We start from the raw sequence: 22,834 nt of genomic DNA on the forward strand, positions 1-22,834 counted from the left end.
TTGCCCAACTCCTTTTGCACACATTTATCAAATTAAAAGTAACCCACACTGATAGTAAATATTCAGCACCAATAGCTTTAAAAAAAAATTTTTTTTCCTCTTTCCCTATCGCCAGTGTGTTGGCATCTACAATTATAATGGCCAAAAACTAAACTGCAAGCCAAAAGCCAACTGTATTTTTGATTGTTTTGGATTTTGAATCTAAATTTGTGACAGAGACAGGCTACGATGCATCCGAGTTTGTGTGTAAATAACACACATTTAAACAATAGGAGCATAAAAACAACCAAAATAAGAATGAGTAATGTAAAAAAAAATAAAAATAAATAAATAAATAAATAAATAAATGAAGGTAGAAAAAACTAAAAGGAATATATTATATTACTGCATAAAGGTCAGCAGTTCTTTCATCTATTGTCCATTACATTTAAGAAGACCTTATGAGTCACATCTGTGGGCAGATTACTCCAGAGATTTGTTCCATAAAAAAAAGGAAAAAGAAAAAAGTATATGTAAATATACTGAACCGAGTTCAACAAACAAATGAATAAAAATAAGATAATAAAAATAAGTGAAAGTACACAGTCTCAAAGTTGGATGTCCATTTTCTCAATGTTTTCTGCATTTTTTTGTTTAAAATTCTCAGAGAGGAGGGTATTTGTTCCACTTCACACATTTCCTGAATTATTTTTTATCCTTTTAAAGACATAACAAAGAATATCCAAAAACAACCATTTTCTTGGTCAATGGGCTTTTTGTTTGTTTAACTGGCACAGATAATAATTGAACTTGACACTGCAGGATAGTTCATGAAAAACATCGGCAGACATATACCCAGGTATAATCTGATGACTACTAATTAAATGGTAAATAGCCTGTATTTGTATAGCGCTTTACTTAGTCCCTAAGGACCCCAAAGCGCTTTACACTACATTCAGTCATTCGCCCATTCACACACACATTCACACACTGGTGATGGCAAGCTACATTGTAGCCACAGTTGCCAACAACTGTAACAACTTTACAGTTAACAACTTTTTTAAATTCTGAAAGGAAACTCCTTCACCTTCAAAAGTGTTCAAAGATCACTCGCAGGTTCTTCGGAAAGGGTTTTAAGGAGATCCATCAACATATTAGTATCTTTCAGGCACTCCAGTAAGCCCTTTAGAGAAGTCATGGTTTTGTTTCCCAGCAGCACATTAATCTGAAAATCATTTGTACAGCATTTACTAAACCTAAGGGAGCGAAACCAAAAGGCTAGGCTGAGAGTGGACCACAGAGGGACCTCACATGACCTAAATGAGCAGCTAATGAGCATCCATCCTATTTGGAAAGCTTCTAAAAATAAATAATTAAATGAATGATTTTTTTTTTCAAGCATCTTCTATTCCAATAAAGGCAACATGCTAACTTAAAGCAAATCCAAATTCAACATTACAGACCACTGACCGCCTTTCTAAGGACAGTTTATGTTCTGTCTATTTTCTCACCACTGCACAGAACGAAAACAGTTCCACATCAATGCAACCCAGCGAGTCTGAATGAAAAGGGCCAACTTCCCCTCAGCATTTCATTCAACACAACAGTGCTCAACTTGACTGACTGGATACACAAACAGCAACTACATACAGAAGAAAATTGTTTTAACTGAAAGCTGTGTTCCTCGAGAGAGACAGACTGTGGAGCAGTGACTCATTTTTCCATCAGCAGCTGCCTTCTTGATTCTCTGATATTCATCTGATAAATGATGAACACGCTGTTTCTATAACCTTTTGAAAACAGGCAGTCCGAGAGAGATGAAGTCACCTCCACATACACGCCACACAGTCATAGCCTCAGACCTGCATTTACCACACTCATAGTGCTGAACACTAGAGCAGGGCGATATGACCAAAAATATTTATCACGATATACATTTGAAAATTTGCGATAATGATATAACTGACGATATAATTGACACTAGACAAAATACTTTACAACTCCACAACTTTATTAGTGCAAAAAACCCCATCAATGTAATGTATTTTCACTTAAACAAGCAGCTGTTTTTTATGTGCATTAAAGTTACATAAAAATTACAGTTTAACCAAAAGGCATTTCCAGTGGAAATTGGCCGACATATCCTCAGCATAACCATGTATAATATCCACAAAACTTAAAAAGAGGTTATACACACACAATACGGTAACATTATGTTGAAGCACAGTACGTATCACTCCGCGAGGCGCCTGCCTACGATAGCCGTAATGCTCCGACAATCCATCAAGCGGTGCGGGTTCGTAGCTTAGCAAAGTCGTACTGAAACATTTGACAGATTTTTGAGCGCCGTGTACCACATAAAATTGTTTCGAGGTCAGTAAACACAACCAGAATTCATACATAAGGCACACGGGATTATAAGGGACACTGTTGATTTTCAGAAAAATCAAAGGATTGATTTTAAGTGTGCTGTATTTTCCAAAAAACACGGTGATAACGACGGCCCGCTAGCATGCTCTACCAAAAATAGTGCTTTGTTGTGTATCTGACGGACGAAAGCTAAACCAGTTCCACACCATTGAAGTTGCAGCATTTTTACAAACCAATTCTGGTTCATCCGTTTCATTTAACGATCCACTTTCGCTCTTCTCATTCTGCGTCGCCGCCATGTGCGTATGTAAACATAGGCACTGCGCATGCACGTTTTACCCATATTCTATCGCGATATTTCATTATCCTATCGTTACCCAAAATTACACCGGTATTACTGTGAACGGTATGATATGGCCCAGCCCTACTGAACACCCTCATAGTATTTATAGGCATGTAATAATAATAGTAATAATAATAATTTTATTTTTACAGTATGTAAATAGCATACAAAGTGCTTCACAACTTTTTGAAAATCCACACAAAGACACATCCCAACCTACAGTATATAAATTCATACCTGTTACAGAGTCTCAGCGGTGATTAAAAAAATTACTACAATTTTAAATATGGGGACCGTTTTCAATACTTGGATAAAAGTCCTTAGCGGCCGATGACTTCCTTAAGCCTAGAATCCATGGACATTAGTGTTTGGATGTTCAGTCAGGCTATCTTCAGTTGGTGTTCGTTTACGAGTCTCTTTGTCTTCGGTTTTATGTTCAGTAACTGAAAAGCATGTGCTCCTGGGCTGAGAACAGGTGACTGACTTGGCCACTGAAGACTGTTTTGCAATGAAAAATTCTTTGGTTGTTTTTGCAGTATACTTTGGTATATACATCGTCATAAACACTAGTAACTTTGCTTTCACCGTATCTGAGAGCTGATGTGGCATGCTTCTGTTTTCAAGTGGTTCCTTTCCTCCTAACTGCATGTTCTTATATGCATATTCTTCTGTTCACACTGGTTGGGACGAAGGCAGGGAGAATCTCAAATAGGTCTTGATGCATTCTCAATCATCCAGGAAAGTAAATCTCCAAAAGTTGAATCTGTTCATCTGGACGTAGCGTTTGGTGGGAGAAACGTTTCGTCACTTATCCAAGTGACTTCTTCATTCTCAGCTGACTGCATGTTTCCCCAAACCTTATAAACAGTACATTTGCATAATGACTGAAACCAGCCCATTGAGGGAACAATGGGCTGTGAGGTCAGTTCCTTAATCATAATTATGCAAATTCCCATGACCATTGATCAACAATCACTGACCAAAACCCACTGATCAAAGAACACTGATCAATGGCCATGAGTACCATTCACAGAGAGTTGGGGAATGGCTGCAATCACAGCATTGTAAGATGGCGAAAGATGTACTCTTGTACTCTTACTCTTATTTCCATCAGTAATGGGGGACATCTAATTGCTGACGTGTACCGTAAACCTACACATACGGATCAGTATCTAAGGTTTGACTCTCATCATCCACTGGAGCACAAACTGGGTGTCATCAGGACGCTACAACACAGAGCGAACACCATCCCCACTGACACAGCGGCCAGGGAGGCAGAAGAACAGCACATCAAGAAGGCCCTGAGTAAATGTGGTTATCCCAGCTGGACTTTTGTCAAAGCTGGGAAGGCACCTAAAGAAAGCTCCAGCCGATCCAGGAGAGAAGGACAACCGCCGCCCAGGCGAAAACCTGTAGTGATCCCATATGTGTCAGGAGTATCGGAACAGTTGAGACGCATTTTTTCTAAACACCGGGTCTCTGTGGCTTTTAAACCCCAAAATACGCTGCGCCAAAAACTGGTCCATCCCAAGGATCGGGTCCCCCGACACAAACAGAGTAACATAGTGGACGCTGTTAAGTGCCAGGAGGACTGCCAGGATTTATACATCGGGGAAACCAAACAACCTCTAGCGAAGCGGATGGCACAACACAGAAGAGCAACCTCATCAGGCCAGGACTCTGCAGTTTATTTACACCTACAGGCCAGTGGACACTCTTTCAACGATGAGGATGTACACATCCTGGACAGGGAAGAACGCTGGTTTGAGCGCGGAGTCAAGGAGGCCATTTACGTGAAAAGAGAAAGACCATCTCTGAATCGAGGAGGGGGCCTAAGGGTACATCTTTCGCCATCTTACAATGCTGTGATTGCAGCCATTCCCCAACTCTCTGTGAATGGGACTCATGACCATTGATCAGTGTTCTTTGATCAGTGGGTTTTGGTCAGTGATTGTTGATCAATGGTCATGGGAATTTGCATAATTATGATTAAGGAACTGACCTCACAGCCCATTGTTCCTTCAGTGGGCTGGTTTCAGTCATTATGTAAATGTACTGTTTATAAGGTTTGGGGAAACCTGCAGTCAGCTGAGACTGAAGAAGTCACTTGGATGAGTGACGAAACGTTTCTCCCACCAAACGCTACGTCCAGATGAACAGATTCAACTTTTGGAGAATCTCAAATAGGCTTCTATACAACCAAATTTCTGAGGAAATAGGAACAAGAGGAGTCACCCCATGGCACTACCCGCCTCTCTTGTGAGGCAGCTCTACCACCTAAAGGTATTTGAGAAAGTGTGTGAACAGCTGAATAAAACAAACCCAAAATTAGACACACTCATTTTTGTTTTTTCTCTGACACACACACAGTCTGATTCATGGACATGCCTGAAAAATGTGTGGCAGGCAAAAGCAAAGCAGCTGATGAGTATTTACCCCAAACTAAACAGTGGTCAGTACGTTATTACTCACAGATGTATTTCCGTTATTCTTGTGACATCTGATTACCTTTCACAAAAAAAAAATTAAAAAAAATTCTGTGATGTGTGTTGTCCTGTTATATTCATATTCTTCCCCGACAGGAAGAAAAGCTGGGCACTGAACTACAGTATCGCAGTTCAGCCGAATATTCGTGGCATTCAGACATTTCATAAGTATGACCCAGGGCAATGCAGGGAAACCATTAAATAAGCAGAGGACGGACTGTTGCTAACCTCTAATCATTACAGCGTGTAACAGTAAGGAAGTCATCTATCAACTTTTGTCAGCTATGCATTCCTCAACGGTCAATAAGGAGCAGTTCGTAACGCTGGACCGAGCCAAATGAGAACATGAGAACACGACGCAGTGCATATGCTGCATACTTGTCACTTTCCTTTTTCTTTTCTTTTTCTTTCATTATTGCGCTTTTAGGCGTTGTGATACAATCAGTTTCATCACTTCCTTTCTAGTCTGCTCCACCTTTTGTTCTGCAACCTCTCAGACTTATCTGCCCGTCCTCCTTCTCTCTCCATCGTTCTCCGCTCGGATGAAATCGGCTTACGTCGAGCGAGCGGAGCACTCTGTTTCATCAACTCAACTTCCCCATTAAAGGACCGACCTCTCACAAAACTACTATTTAAGGGAAAAAAAATACACACATGTGTGGGGGTGGAGGTTTGCTGGGTGTGTGTGTGCGTGCGTGCATGTGCGTGTACATATACCTACATGCACACATGCGCGAGCATGGCAATACAGGAAATGATCCACCCCACCCCAGGGCTGGCAGATAATTTCACTGTGTCATGAAGCCGGTCCCTGTGTGCAAGTCATTTCCTCTGAGGCACCGTTACTGCTGCTACTGCAGCTCTATATTCGTCAGGCGGTGAGAAACAATGAAAAACACATAATGGATGCATAGTAGCAGTGTCCAAAATTAGCTCAATGAATCAACAGCAAAAATCCAACAACCAAGCATATTTTCATATAATAAATTGCCTTTTTGTGTCACATTGTACCTTTCATTTAGTCCATATTGTATGTATAATAAAAAAGATGACTAAAAATTTTGAAACAAAAAGTTTAAATATAACATATATTGATCAGAAGTTAATCAGATGCTACCCGAGTACAAGTCTTGATCACAAAATTCTGCTGATTATTGAAGTTTTTAAAGTAGAGATTAGTCTTTGTTGTTTAGTGGGGGTTCATTAGGGATCGTGCCTGGCCGGTACAGAGGTGTGTGTGTGTGTGTGTGTGTGTGTGTGTGTGTGTGTGTGTGTGTGTGTGTGTGTGTGCGCGCGTGTGTGCGCTGCGCCTTCCATTTGTCTTGGAAGTCGGATGTCAGAGTGACATTACGATCGAGTTGAGTGTGTTTAAATAGTAACATGATGTAGTAAACAAACAAACAAAAGTAAAAGAAGCAGGATTTATTTTGCCCCTTAGCAAGGTGGAGCCACTCATGCATTACTAACAACACAACAGTATAGTGCTCGTTTTTTGCACAGCTACACAACATTCACGGATAGAACCCAGTCAATGCTTTGCATATGGCTTATTTATTTAGTCACAAACACACTGCAGTGGTGGCACAGATTTTACCCTTTTACTACCGCTTATGTTCACAGCCGCACAGCCCCCATTAAGTTGGGGTTGGTGGAGCGGCTCCAACTTTCCGAGTTGAAAATTCCGACTTCAACTCGGAAATTCCAACTTCCAAGTTCAACTGGAATGCACCATCAGCCACTGATTCATTCCCATGATGTAAGTGTTCACTGAGGCCATTTTAATTCGGCTTTACAGAATTCTTTTACCATTTTTAAATACAAAACAAAATATGACACCATATGTGGCTGATGTACAGGTAGACAATCCTATTGATTTTATTTTAAAAGTCATGGCTGCCATTGCAGCTAGCCCCTGCCATTCCCTACCAGCTGGTTCACCTTTCACTGTTGTGGCTTTGCACAGAGCCTATTATTCAATTATATATTTGTCAATTCTTCAACAAAACTGTCAGAAAGCATAATTTTCTTGCATCTGTATAGTTTTATGATAACAGCAGTTGCCCTAGCATGCAGGCTGAAATCTGTTAGTGTGTGTTAACAAATCCAGTGTATTCATTTAGGGTACTGCGTGCATAGCTCAAGTCATTTTCAAAGGCGAAAGAACAGCCCACAAAACCACAACAGGCTCCATGAAGTGACTTACAATCAGTACTGCCGACTATCTATGATAAAACAAGCAGCACTGCTCAGCATTTTCTACCAGAGACGGACACACGTCTGAAAAGGCCACACATGCAGCACATGTACGTGAGATGCATCCTCTTTTCTGTCCATGCAATGAAAGCAAACATGCACAATACATCTTCAAAGTAAGCAGAATGTAAGTGTCATTCACAAGTTCAGAAATTAACCGCCAGTAACCTGTCACATATTGTCAAAGTGAAACCGCTCAATGCAAGGCTGGACAGAGAAAGCTCTACACCCAAGCAACCACACTGTAAAAGATCGAATGGAGAAGGAATTCAGTTTTGCAGATTTCCAACTTTGGACATGAAAAAGTTGACAAAAGCCGTTTGCTGACAGTTGCCACGAGAAATGCAAAGTAAACACTGGTAACGCTTGGACTGGCTGCAGGCACGTAGCAAACATTCCCCATTTACAAGCTGGACCTCATGGTGATATATTTTTCTTATCCTTGTCCTTTCTGAAACCCTCCTTTAAATAAGATGAATCAAGTGTGGGGGAGGTACAAATAAATGTTACCGTGGTGATGATGAGAGGCTCCACAGCGAGAGAGTGATATTATGTTGGTGGACACACATTTGTTTTTTTATTTTATTTTGTTTGCTAATTGCACCAGTCCACTTCAAAATGCTTTCCTGAACCACATTTATATTAATTCTTACACTGCAGGATTAGCAGTAACCTCAAAGGTCATGCATAAAAAGCCATTTAGTGCATTGGAGTTACACAAGAGAAATGACTGCAAATCGCTCTTTCAATTAACTTCCATTACTGTAAAAAAAAATTAAAATAAATGTAAATGCAAAGGCGACTCCGAAAGTCTGTGGAAGCAGCATTTTATGAATATTAAATAAGTGGTTAAGTCTCTGGGGGAGTGAAGCTGCATCAATAGTTTTAACTTCAATGAGTTTGAGACAATAAACAGGTAAATATATAACCTTAACAATAATGACAGTCACTAAAACCACAAAATACTGACAATACTCGTTCCTCATTCCTTTAAAATGTGACATAAACTGCCATTTCTGATCTTCATTTAGGCCCCCCCCCCCCCCATATCTACTGCATGCATTTATGCAAAGAAAAACAGGAATGTGTTTTAAGCCCAATACACAGGCCTAGAAAGCAGTCAGCAACCTCCCTACCAGCCACTAATAGCAAAGGCAATTTGTTTGTTCCCCAACTTTTTGGCAAATGATTACTGTCTCTGCAATATCATTTGCTAAAGCCCTGATAAGGGGCCTGAAGACAGTTCAGTAACCCTCGCACGCCAGGGCCACTTTAGAAAAATGTGTATATCCTGACTGACTAGCAAGTGGTTGCTTGAGAAATAGGTCGCGAAGAGGGTGATGCACCAAAAACATCCTTGCAACTCCTTTGGTCAGTAGTAGATTGCCACAGTAGCCCCCTGGCTATAGAAATAAAGCATAACTTTTACTGTGAAGGTGAACAGTCTCCATTTGGTTTATGTTACATCGTTGTTGTTGTTGTTGTTGTTAGCTACAAATGTAATCACAAAGAGGTTTTTGGTGCAGCGCCCTCTTTGCCAGCAATTTCTCCTAGCAACATCTAGTAGCCAATGAGGTTATTGACTGGCCTCTAGGGCTATGTGACTGATGCCTTATAGCCACTTAGTTATTTTTAATATTTACTGCATTTAAAATCATACATGTTTATATTTTACATTCATGATTTTGGCCGTTTTGATCCTCTGTATATCTGGATATATAGCCCTTTTGGATAACTAATTTAGTGTTGGTTTCACTTAAATTAAAGGGAATGTTTATTTCTGTAATAATCAATGTGAGTAATTACAGATTATCCAGTCAGTTTCTTTAGCACACTTTGATATATAGTAGGCTACACTTCCTTGTAGAGTTATTAACATCCTTACAGTCTCCCTGAGCTGATAGGAGTATCTTCCCAGTCAGGCTTATCAGTATGAATTGCTATGTATCTATTAGATGGCTCTTTATCTTTGCTATACTGTAATCCAGCCCGTGGGTTATGGCTCGTCGCATAGCAACTCCTGCAAAATACAAAGAGCTGAGACTGGTTGAAGTCGCAGAGAAGCAGGAGGCAGGCATTTTATAAGAGCTCCGTTTCGGCACATTCTATTCTTCTCCCTTTTTATTTACCCAACCCGCCGCTGACAGAGCGGTTGTTCTCCCCTCGCCTGCTTCCATTCTTTATCACCCTATAAAAAGCCACGTGGATCCACCAGTCAAGAATGCAATGATGTTAACCTGAAAGGAGCTAAAAGCAGAAAAGGAATAGCCCTAACTATTAAAAGTCACAACCTCCCTCTGCTCCACTTTTAGTCCACTCCCCCCACCACTCTTCCTCTCCTCATAACCGTCTCATCACTAGGCATGTGGAACAGAAAACAAGCAGCACTGCTCTGAGCTTTAAAAGGATTGAGCAGAAAGTTGATGTTTTGATAGAATTCCAGCAGTTTTAAAAATAGTTGTGGGGATAAATGGTGGGCTGGCCAGCCGGGCAGAGTGAGGGGAACTTGCCAGGCAGAGCCCATAAACTCTTCGAGAAAGACAACAGCAGGAATCCTGGGTTCACAAATAGCGCAGCTAATGTCTCCACTGGGAATAACAATTATTTCTTGCTCCTGAATTTGACATATTTTTGTCTCATGCTCCTGCGCCCTCCCCACTCTTTATTATTAACTACACTGAGGAATGTGCCAGGAAAAAAGGGGCAAGGGAAGACTGCTTGCACATAAAAACTTAATCTCAAAGCTTATAATAATGATGTTCTGTCAACCAGCCATTCTGCTGTTTGACATTTAAACTCATGTTCTATCCATTGAGCACAAAGACTGTATTTGTGCAAACCACGCTTCAATTTTGCAGGAACCTGTCCCATTTCATACTAAAATGTTAAAACATTGTTTTTACTGACAATTGACCCAAGGATTACATCAAGCCTGCCCTGGTTAATGGCTACCATTTTCTGGCAAACTGTTGGGCCTCAAGTCTCTGAAAAAAATTCCTCTAATTAAGCAATCCAAGAGGGAAACCGAACCCTTTCCTTAGAATTCAGAAATTCCTTTATTTTAAGTCTATTGCCACAGACCGTATTAAAGACAGACATAGTTTCTGAGTTTAAGAAGTGAAGCCAACCTAGAAGTTTCCTCAACCTGCATTCCTTTTAATGCCCAGCAGGATGTGATGCCTGCAGTTGTAAAAATTACTTAAAATCTTACAAAAATCTATAAGTAATAGATGTTTTAGGTCATGCTGAGTAAAATGTTCTCTGCCTAACAGCTTTCAACACCACTTTAGACTACAAGTTACATTCTAGCTGTGCATAAAGTGTGTTATTCTATACATTTCAAGCACTTAATCTACCACACATCCACAGCTAAACCATGTATGCATATGTTTGGACTGCGGAAGGAAGCAAGGTTCAAATGAGGCGAGTTGCCCGTGCTAACCACTGCACAACCATACCACCCAATCTGGGGCAAATTTAAATTACACTCCCCCCCCCCACACACACACACAAAGATGACATCATTAGGCTAGGATTCTGTTTTGATCCTTTGGCACATCTATAAGTACATTTGTATATAAATATTTTTAGTATTGACACAAACCATTTCAATTATAACTGCCAGCTTCAACACAAACACTCCCGGTCTAAACTCGAGTGCAAACATACGAATGTCCTTGTTTGTGTTTATTAAAGGCAGTGAACTCACTGACAATCTGTAGCTGTTTGGTAATGAGCTGTATAGCTCTGTTGTTGCTGCTGGCTACACACAATGCAGGCTGTGCGTTGCTAAGATCAACTGAATAAATATTGTTTGCTTGTGAAAATGAACACTAATGCGTATCTATGAGTGCCCGGGCCTGTGCATATGCATGTGTGCATGACAGAAAGTTTGTGTATGCGTGTAGGAGGCTGTGTTTCAACAGCAGGTTGTGATGGAATGATAAGGCTGAGGCCAGATGGATTGGTTGTGCGTTATGCGTGGGAGCCTCCTGTTCTCTTCTCTGCTCTTCTCACTCACACCCTCAGTTGAAACTAAAAATATACCAAGACTCAGGTATTAAACTCCTCAATGCTCGCACCACGGGGGGGAAGATTTTGCACAGCATGACAACAAAGTCAACAACAGGATTGTTGCCTTCACCGTTAACCACAGAGCACTTTGCATAACTGAGTTCATGACCCTACAGTTTTGATCGGTGTGGGAACTGAAAGTTCTTCAAAAGTTAAGTCTTCCTGCAGAGCAGTAAGATCCAAAAACTATGCAGGAAGGTCACAGAACCTGAGTGCTGCATTATAACGAAATCCTACTTTAAGTTAAAATATCAACCACAGTCTTTATGTCTAGACAAAAACAGCAAAGAGATTAAGGTGAAATCTCTGTGTGCATACATGAGAACCCTATACCACTGTAAACACATCAATATCTCAGATTTCAGCTTTGCTTCTAGTCCAAATGTCATATTAAGGAGAAGTCTGGTTTATTTCAACCTGGCAGACCTCTAAATATTGTGTCTGGAAGAGTCATGTTAACTTTATATTCTCTGTTGTGGCGATTGAGGGAAATGTGGACTCAAAAAATATGAGAAAACTGGCATGCTGGCCCAATCACCACCAGCGTTTTTTGTTATGTGTGTGTGAGGCTGACTGAGTGTGGCCATAGTGTCAAAAGTCCTTCCAATTCTGGTTTAGACTAGGCCCAAAGTCCACAGAAGAAGAGCCAAATCACATGGATGATGACACACGGAAGACAAAAACGCAGGAAAACAACACAAAGTTCCTGTAACACAACTCAGGAAACTAGTAGTGTTTCCTGCCCTCGTGTTTGATGCAAAGAGCGGGGTCATTCCAATGCCACGATTGGAAAATCTCCATGCAAGTTTTGAGAAAGTCACTTCTTGTGCTTGCATTCTTCCTCATTCAAAGATTTCTTCTCACATCCCTGTTGGACAGCTCCTGACTCATATCTTGTTCCATTTGTCTGAGGTATTATATAACGTGAAATCTAGGTGCTGAGAATTAGGTGTTTATTAATGTGTGGGTATTTTAATGTGTGGACTTTGATTTTTGTTCAGTGAGTAATTAATTTTTTACAGCTGGCTGAGGAAAAGCAAAATGAACACTCGAGATTTATCAGAATTTATTTAGGTAATGTAACACAAAGTATAAGTGTTTGCATGAACTGCCTGCAAGTAGTTACAGAAAAACAGGTGATTGCTGTCCAAGATTAGCTCTAATCTTTTCGACTTGAGAGCAGCCACTTCACTAGAGATTTTCTCAAAAATGTGTCCAACAAACTGTAACACTGAAAAACAAGAGCAGGGACACAAATGTGATCATTAATTAGCTATAGCACTGTGGGCAAAGATCCATCTTTACATATGATCTGGCATCAACTGCAAAGAACATATTATATATAGTCATAGACTTCTGATGTTAAGGGAAATGACAGTGTCACTTTTTATCAACTCTCCGTTGTAGTATTTCTTGCACTAATGTTGCAATTTAGCTTAAAAACACAGTCTGACTCAACCCACTGCCTGGTTTGATGAACCGCTGTTTACAGTGGTTTCAAAATGGTCACATTGGGCATATCATATTTGAATTGCATGTGAAAAAATAACTGTTTGATATTGTATATGGGACACCATATAGGCAAAAAGCAAAATACCTGTGATAGGCCAACACTGAGAAGTGAACATCAATACACAGATGTATAAAGTAAAGTTGTATTCAAAATACATGCTGTGCAACACAAAACAACAATAAATTGCCCAAAATCTTAACTTGCTGCCAAATATAGAGCAACCCATTGAGTGTCCAATGTATAGGAAACAGCAAATGAGGAAACAAGGAGGCTCGTTTTGGACAAAAGTTCATTCTTGGCCAGGTTGGGTAACTTCCTGGGGTTCTCAGAGTTTAGCTGACAGGAAACCACCTGTTTGACACATAAACCTTCAAAAACCAGTATCATATTACTTTAATCACCAAAATTAATGAGATGCAACATGTCAATTAGTTAGCTTTATTAGTGTAAAAAAAGGCAGGTGTTGGTTTTTCCTCTTCTTTTGCTTTTGTGCTAAGCTACTATCTATGGTATTAATGATCTCTGCAGGTAAATATGCAACATCGCCAACCAGCCAAATATCCCTGTTGTAATGCAAGACATACACATAATAATTAAATTTAAAAAAATGATTCTTTTAGTTGAAAGTTGACCAGGTCAATTACTTGAATTTAGATTATGAAAACAAAATAACTGGGAAAAATTGATGACTGTTGTGTGTTAATTTTCACTTTAATACTCTTGCCTTTTTGTGCATTTTGCCATCTCCTAAAAGCTCACAGTTTAGGGCAGCTCAAGCCAAGACGAGTAAAGGAGAGCCTTCAGTTCATGCAGATGAACCCGTGGAAGGCTTATCAACAATTGCCTGCAGTTTTCTCCAGATTGCTCACACTATAGCTACTGCACAGGTTTCCCAAAGCACACAAGGACCCCTCTACACCCCGATTTGCGCCTGCAGAAATCCCACGGTGGCAGCAAGCCAGCAGAGACCAGAGTGTGTCCTTGCAAGACGAGCTTTGCGGTTAAAAACCCCACCTAACAATCAGAACTCAACTACCAGACGACCCAGTTCCCTACATCAATATTTGTTCTACTCCTGAGTTATTTTTTAAGTTTAAGGAAATCCCCTGTAAAGGCATATGCTTTTAACTTCAGCAACTACATGATGTTTGCTAAGCCAATGAATAACTGGGTTAAATAATCAGAATTAAAATACCTAAATAAATAAATAAAAAAATTTCCCCCTTTCTTTTTCTTTCTTACAGGCCTTAAGCTTTTTTAAAAAAAAGCCTCTGGTGGGCCATGTATGGCTTTAATAAACAAGGAAAACCCTTATCATGTTTCCTAGCTCTGACCACTAAAGGAGACCAGGAGCTGCATAACTGAAGTGAAGGATGACATTTTGAGACTGCTGAGGGTTTGCACACCCGGAAGACGCCGGGTCTTCTTCACTGGAGTGGAGCGAAAAACCAAAAAAAGACCACGGAGAGGCCCGGCCGACTCACCAGAGGTGGTGTGGAGCAGAGAGACTGGCTTGTTTTGAAGGAAAAAAAAATTGGCTGGGGCCACCATCCCCAGTGCCTTATAAGGCAGTGTTTCTATCCAGCTAGCACACTGAAGCCGGGTCTGGTCTGCTGCTGCTGTTTGCCTGAGAGCAACTCAACTACACTGCAGAGAAGAAGCCAAAACTCAGGTTGACTAAGAGGGGATTTCATTTATCCCAATAGCTACAGAGGAAGAAAGTCTAGTGTAGGTGAGAAGTGGAGTGACAATAAGTTAAAGGGGAGGGGAAGAAAGAAAAAAGCTGAAGAAAATGTGAGATGGGAGATGCTCAATGAGAAGAAAAAAAATTAATGGAAAAAACAAAATGAAGCATATACGAGTAGGAATAGGGAGATAAAAAAGGGCATGAATAACCAGTACTAAGCAAAGGAGACAGCATATGTATTAAAAGGCTTTCCCAACTAATGCTGAATAAAAAGAGCATCACTCCAAATGATCTTAAAAGAAATGGACAGGGATTGCCCCCCCAGAGATAAACTGGAAGGCATCATACAAGCTTTTTAGCTCTATTTCCCATATCATTCACACATAAGTGCTGTGCATTAAGTTATCTGCACGCCCTGGGCCTGCAAAAGTATGAAAACACAGTTAACATACCTGCAGTGTGTTTAACAAGCCTGAGGGGAGGGGCTGAGAGAAAAGTAGGGCCAGGGAAAAGAGATAAGCCTAGAAAGCGAAAGGGGAAAGTGCAGGCAGGATAGAAGTCTATGGAACTTTGAGCCCCATGTATGGCTGCCAACTATTTACTCAGTGAGGTCATTTCCTTTAGGACAGCAGAAACTTGAGTGATTTGCAAATAACCTGTCCATACTTTAGATTTGTCTTTTTCTTTAATTCTGGAAAAGGCCTCATCTTGTGCTTGCTCCTTAACAATCACTGCCTGTACTTGGAGCTGCCAAGTTAAGTCCTGCACTTCAGTCAGCAGTGGTGTGCTGCCAAATAACGATCCCTACCGTTTGCACAAGGGGACGGTTGCTGAGACTTAAGGTTACGCTTGATCGAGTGCTGATAGAGGCAATATAGTGATCTACAGTTTATATAACCGCAGAGCGGGGCGGCATTAACGCATCATTTAAGTATTATTTTTTCCCCTGGCTGTTCTGTGGGTGGATTTACAGATAGCACCTCTGCTCCCTCCCATTAAAAGAGTTGAAGATTGACTAAGGAAGGTGACTGAGTTTCCCTGACAGATGCTGCACATTCCTCCACGTCAGTTTTCCTTATCCTAAAGGAAGCCTGCCCACTGCTCCTTAGAAAGTCTTAAATGCATTACCTTCATGATCACTTTAAAAAAAAAAAAAAAAAAAAAAGAAAGAAAGAAAAGGAAGAAAAGCACAAACCTGAAATTAATTACCGAGTTTCCTTCACTAAGCTGTTAGTGAGAAGAATAAATAAAAGGTCCACACAATGTGGCTCCCTCTGGTACCGTTGCCATGCCACAATAACAGGGGATTTGTGATTCATTATTTACCAAATATGAGCCTGTGAGCAATTATCTAGGCACTTTAAGTATGCATGCTTTTCCTTCACCTGCAAAAAACCCCCCAAAACCCAAACAAATACAAGATATATCTTAGCATTTACTGTTTGTGTGCATGCGTGTGTCTGAATCCCACCCCGAGCAGCAAAACTTCTTGATCCCAGCGACAGCACCGAGGCTGCTAAAAATGGAAAACTGCAGCCTGTTCTCTCCTACGCATGCTTCCCACTCAACTTTTGTCTCAAACACTCAACACCTCTCTCTCACCAGCTCATGTGCAGGAAGTAAACACCACCGGTGGTCAAGTTATGCCGAATTCTTCTTCTTCTTTTTTTTTTAGAAGAGGGAACAGACCAGGATTGCCTCAAGTTGTATGGAGGGGGGCGGGAGAAACCCAGGAAAAGGGATGTATGGGAAAGGGGGGGGGCTGAGTCAGAAGGGGCCCATTAAAAGGGGTGAGGTGATGCTTTTTAAGATAGAGCTGACAGTGTGTTTGCACTCTGTCACATCCAGTTAGGGGCCCCAGAAATTCAAACACCACCCTGTAACTTTAAAGCTAAAGCAGGCAACATCACACAATGTTGGCTCAAAGTTACAGTTAATAGGTCTGAAAATAGCTTGGGATTCCAGCTTTCCTAGGGTCCAGAAAATAACCGAGATCTAAATTTATTTTGGGAGAACAGAGTTGATCTAAATTGTCGGAAGACCTCTTTTCCCATTTAAGCCCAAAGTCATGATATACACTGGTGTAATGGGAGGATTTTTCCACTGCCTTATGCAACGTTAGGTCATCACAAAACTCAAAGACAGACACATTTAAACAGTCTCAACTCTAATACATCAGTCCTTTGCCAAGTAAGAACACAAGAGTTATTTGATTGTATCAGTAGCAATAATTGCAAACGCTATCCTTATTTGGCTCAACATCCATTACTTCTGGGCCATCATCCATACCCTGACAATCACTGAACTGCTAAAGAAATCACCAGATGTGGGTGGTTAATGAAAGGTCTGCAATCAGGCAAGTCCATAGTCTGTTAGTCCCCCCCAAAAAGTTTGAAAAAAAATCTTTAAATTGTACGTCACACAAGCGGCTGTACAAACAGGTCTGATTCAGGCTTGCACAGGGTAAACACAGGGACCTGAGACATCGTTCACAATCTCATAACTTCTGACCACTTTACCTCTGAGGAAAAAAATTCAGGGAATGCACCATCTCACTCCCCTCTCCTGAGGAAAGCAAAATAGAAATGGTTGCCAGGCTGTATGTGAGTAAGAACCAGCGTATTGATGTAACAGCACACGGACAACCACATTAAACAAAGATTACTGGTATGATTTTCTTAAGATAAACAAGAGTATGCAGATGCTACTGTGCTGATATTACACAGCATGTTCAAATTTCCTTTTTTTATTGTTAGTTATGTGGAATCTGCGGTGTGAACTTCTTCTGGCTTCTGAAGTGGGGCATGCTGGGAAATCTTCGAGAACCAATAGCTCAATGGCCGAACTGGAACATCGCCCCAGATCGCTCAACAAAAAGGCAATGACATTTATACCACAAGGGTTTTGGATTATCACAGAAAATAAGCTCTGTGGCAAATTGAAAGTTTATGATATTTACATTTTTCTTTTCTTCAAATGGAAAAATCTTCATAAACTTGCACCAATATGACCACCACAAAGCAACTGTGTTTGCTGTGATGGCATTGGAATCCAAAAACAACTTACATGGTCTTACTCAGCCACTTCCTCTTGTGGTGCCACTTTGGCACTTATTAAAAGAATAAAGCTAAAGCAAATAAAGAAGTAGTCACCCAACTTGAAGGGGGAAAAAAAAGGTTGCAAGGGGAAAAAGGGGATCACACAAATGACACATTATTAGAAATGAACAGAGAGACTTTTGCAGATATCACCTGAGGGAGTTGTTAAACCACAAATACCCAAATCAGTTGGCATTAAATGGTGGTTACCCTGCCAGCTCCCAAGTGGTCAAAGTCCGAGAAAAGTCTGATTATACCAAAGAAAAAACAGCAAGCGAGTGGTTGTCATGGTCAAACTACACAGATTATTTCCAGCAGTAAGAACACATCTTTCTTGGACAATCTCCCATTGTTTGCTACATCTGAGAAAAAGCTCTTTTGGACAATGACCAGACCTGACTCTTCCCATGCTATATTCATGTGTGTATAAACACAACACACAGAGGCTATGTTAATGCTGAGGCTAATATTCAAATGGAGGGGTAAGATAGCTGTCAGAGAAAGACAAACAGATGATAGATTTGACATGCCTCTCTATTCTAATCAAACGCAATGCTGTATGTAAGCACCAGAGCGTATTAAAATCCCACCCTACAAAACAGAAATATTTAAATCAAAATGTTCTACAGTACAAAATAAATAAAACATACAATTAAAATTGGACAAATAAACTAAACACATACTCACTGTTTTACCTCTTTAAAGTTAGTTTTTCTCCTTCAGCTACAAAGATATCATGAAACTAATCTTTGATTTTCATCATTACTACTATTAAGGGAAATACTCCAGTTTCCAGAAGACTATCTTAATTAACTGTACAATTAATTAAATTAATGATTTAAGCTGGTGTGCAAATATAGAGTACCTATTTAGGCAACATCCAGGAACAAAAGAAAATAAATCATTTTTATTTTTTCAAAAAAATAAGCCATTATACCATTTTTCGTGACACTGACATGATATAAACTGACACTTCCAATCAACTTATATATTTGCTTTCCTTAATACTATTGCTCATTTATTATCTTGTCACTTATTTACATTTGGGAGGAAAAGGGGGAAAAACAAATGGAAGATAAAGCAGAAATAAGTAAGATTTAAATAATAATTAAGTGACACTTCAGATACACATTTACCTGAGGGGCTGAAACAGTAGGAGATAGGCAGTTTTACAACTTTCATATTTTCTTCTACTTTAATTTTTAATTCAATTTTAAACAATGTTATTATATATATTTTCTGATATTAATTGATGCCAATATGGTTTATTGAATTTTTGGCAGACTGGGTCCTCCATAGGCAACATCCTATTTACATACCAGTGTAGGAAGACTGCAATGGTTGTGTGGTTACACCTGGGACTGATAGGACTACAGTGGCTTGGTGGGCCCATATGTTATCTAAAAATATTAGTCTCCATGAATACACCCAGGGGAGCAATCTCAAGTAGTTAATCCTAATCTGTAGACAGGCCTCAAAGAGCCCCAAACTGCTCTGTCTGCACCCAGTCTTAACTATTAATCAGGCCTGTCTACAGTGTCTCCACCAGGCGATAACACTTAAAGCATAAACTGCACCGTTTTAACATGAAAAGGTGTTTAAATGCAATTAGCTCACCTGATGGCGTGCATACGTGCCTAGCCATTCAGCGAACAGACAACATGGCATCATTAATAACCTATGAAGTGGATCCCACTTGACTCACCAGTAAACTTTCCAGGTTTATGGCAGATCTGGGGTCTCTGATCATGTCCTCCAGCTTCTTCAGCCGGGTTTCCATCCTCCTCTCGGCGCCCAGCGACATGACTGCGCCGTCGTTGGTGGTTAAAAGTTGAGTTTGAAAACTAATGAAGAGGCTTTTCCAAACTGTTTGAGTTTACATGTGAACCCTCTTTGTTCCTGGCTAATGGCCGCAGGCCTGGCGGAGCAGCCTTTGGGCTCCCAGCCCACCCAAATCGCTTCCAACAGGAATGGTGTGCACAACGAGGAGAAAATATTCCCAAAGCTTCCAAAAACATAAAACTTGCCAAGTGAGAGGGGGCCGTCAGTTAGCAAACCCGCCTGGCTTTAAGCTAGGAATGACGACTTGAACTATCACCTCTCGTTAAGTGGAAGATGCATTTTTTTAAACTTGGCGATAAAGTTTGAATTTACCAGCAACAGGCAGCAAAAGCAGCAGAAGGAGGGCGTTTTCTTTGCCCCCTTTTTACTCCCCTTTCCTCCTGGCTTTCGACCGCTTGGATTTTTTATTTTTTCTTCCTGGACTTGCTATCTTTAGGAGGGAAAAAATCCGCTTCGTTTCACCCCATTCAACAACGCTTTAGCCCGTTAGAAGTGGAGTTTATCCTCGGTGCTGCTACAAGTCCTCCGAACGGGCAATAACGTCTGTTCTCCCGCGCTGAATTTTTAATAAGCACTCGCTCGCCTCTTCCTGGATTTCTTCTCGCATTTTCGCATTTGTCCTCCTCGCTTCAAGACGTGGACGCCAAAAAAAAAAATAAGTTTCACTCGCAGAGAAAACTCATCCAGCAGCTGAATTCCTCACCGTACACTCAGATCTACACACCAACACACACGGAGGCTGTACTCTCGCACTCTCCGCCCCCTGACATCAACACACACAGAGGACTCAACTACCCATAATCCATCAGTCCTGCCCTCCAACCTGGATATCGCTTGAGATAAATTTCTCGTGTAATCTTTTAATATCAACAACTTTAACTCTTTTCTTTAGTATGTCAAAAATATAAATTCTTTGTGTAGTTCATTACTGTAATGAACTTATTTTTAACAATAAGTACGAGCAAGACAACCACAAAGATGATCAAAAGAAAGTGCCCTCTTTTCAAATTCTAAGGTTTTCTACAATAAAAATAACTAGCTCATCTGAGATCTTAGAACTTGGCAATACACCTTCAGATGAACTAGACAATATGACATATTACAACATGTCTTTATATATTTAACACAAAATAAGCAGAAACACAATATAATATACTACTTAGGGAAATTCCTAGTGCTGTCACAGAAGCTGTCTTTGCAAAGAGTGAATAAGATAAGATGACAAATTAATTTTTAAAGTAATCCAGTCTGCATTTTGGGACTTTATATCTTCTATCCGAAGGTGACAGTCCCCACTCAGGATGGAGGATATGTAACAGGTCTGACAGAATACAGGCTTCTCATAAATGAATTGCAGGGAGAGGTCCTCAGTTTACTTCATGGTGGACTGCACCAGACGCAACAGCTTAGATTTTGCCAGGACAGAAAGACTGCCATACCGCACCGATATGTCATACTTCGTGATGCACTCCAATACATTCTTTTGTGGAGAGCACCAAATACTGTTACTCTGCATAAAAAAAAGATATTAAAAATAATTAGATGCCTGATGCCGATAATCAAATCCACTTGATTATTTTGAGCACCTCTATAATAGCAGAAGTTTTAGCAGTTTGCTTGTCTGCATCATTCAGGTGTGTGTAAACACAATGTCAAAGAGATACGACATCTGCACAGATCTTAGAAAAGCAATTGCTGCTGCTCATCATTCTGGGCACAGTTATATGGCTATTTCCCAGAAATGTAAAGTCCATCATTCTACAGTGACAAATTCACCCCAAGGTCAGAGCATGCACTGCTCACAGAAATTACCCAAGAGCTACATCTTGGACTCTGCAGGACTCAGTTATCATGTTAAATGTTAAAGTTGACAACACGATTAGAAAAACACTGAACAAACGTGCCTTGTTTGCAGAGTTGCATATGAACAAATCACAAGACCTCTGGAACAATGTCCTTTGGACAGACAAGACCAAAGTGGAGATGTTTGGCCATAATGCACAAACACCTCATACCAACTGTCAGCATGGTGGTGGAGAGCTGGTGATTTGGGCTTGTTTTGCAGCCACAGAATCTGGGCACTTTGCCATGAGTCAACCATGATCTCCTCTGTATAGAGTCAAATGTGAGGCCATCTGCCTGACAGCTAAATCTTAGCTGAAACTGTGTCAATGATCCCAAGCACACGAGCAAATCTACAAGAGAGTGATTGACCACAAAAAGAATGAAGGTGTTGCAATGGCCCAGTCAAAGTCCAGACCACAGCCCGACTGAAATGCTGAAGTGGAGCCTTAAGAGAGCTGTGACTAAACAAAGCTCAGTGAACTGAAACAAAAATGTAAAGAGTGAGCAGAATTCCTCCACAATGATGTGAGATTGACCCTAAACATGCTTCTACGAGCTATTGAATCATGGGGTGTACTTAGTTTAGTCACACACTACTTATGCAATTTGGCAGAGCTTTACTTAAATAAAGATGCTGTGTAATATAATATAAAATAAATAAATAAATAAATGAATAAATAAATATTGGTAAAAAGAAAGTATACCCTTAAAATTCAACAGGATCTAAAAAGCGTACGCCTTACCAGGTCTTAAAATTACCCCCCCCCCCGCCTTTTACTCCTGTTCTATCAAAAAAGAATATTTTTTTCTTTTTTTTTTTAAAGAAATACTCAAATGTCTCAGTTTGAACATTTCTATGTTTCACATTTTCTATTGTGACTAAAATCTAGGTTATGAGATTTGCAAATCATTACATTCAGTTTGTATTCACATTTTAGACACTGTCTATTTTTTTGCAACTGGGTTTACAACTTGCGGGGTGTAACACCAAAAACAGATTAGAGTTAATTAGAGTTTTCTTTAAAAAGCACTTGAATAGATTATTTATAGCAGAATTAATTTGATGATCAGTTTTTCAATATCAGTTATTATAATGAGTCTGAGAGTTTGCATTATTATATTTAAAGAAATAAAGAGGCAGTCGAACCCCTGATGTAGCTTCACCTTGCTCAAACTAAATGTTAAAATAAAGTTTTTCCACTCTCTCTTGCGTGTGTGTGTGTATGCAGTTTCCTTGGAAAATCCCATACAGTACCAGTAGCAGGAAGTGATGCTTTTTAGATTTTCTTTATTTGGAACAGTTAGTTTGTATGAGAGTGTCACAGACAGGCGAGCAGATAAACA

The 22,834-nt window shown here is 40.2% G+C and overlaps 1 protein-coding gene across 4 annotated transcripts in view; it reads right to left on the reverse strand.

Annotated features, from left to right (window-relative positions):
• The window catches only part of rock2a (rho-associated, coiled-coil containing protein kinase 2a), a 42,675-nt gene extending 22,253 nt beyond the window's left edge, over positions 1 to 20,422 (reverse strand). For all 4 annotated transcript variants that reach the window (XR_003215238.1, XM_003445507.5, XM_005477541.4 and 1 more), the window contains exon 1: positions 19,509 to 20,422. Coding sequence is in view for 3 of the 4 variants with exons in the window: in XM_003445507.5 (XP_003445555.2) it covers positions 19,509 to 19,607 (99 nt within the window). In the remaining variant the exon portion in view is untranslated. The remainder of the gene's footprint in view (positions 1 to 19,508) is intronic.
• Positions 20,423 to 22,834: the final 2,412 nt, after the last annotated feature.

This window comes from Oreochromis niloticus, linkage group LG19 (genome assembly GCF_001858045.2).
Source record: "Oreochromis niloticus isolate F11D_XX linkage group LG19, O_niloticus_UMD_NMBU, whole genome shotgun sequence".
Classification (NCBI taxonomy): Eukaryota; Metazoa; Chordata; class Actinopteri; order Cichliformes; family Cichlidae; genus Oreochromis; species Oreochromis niloticus.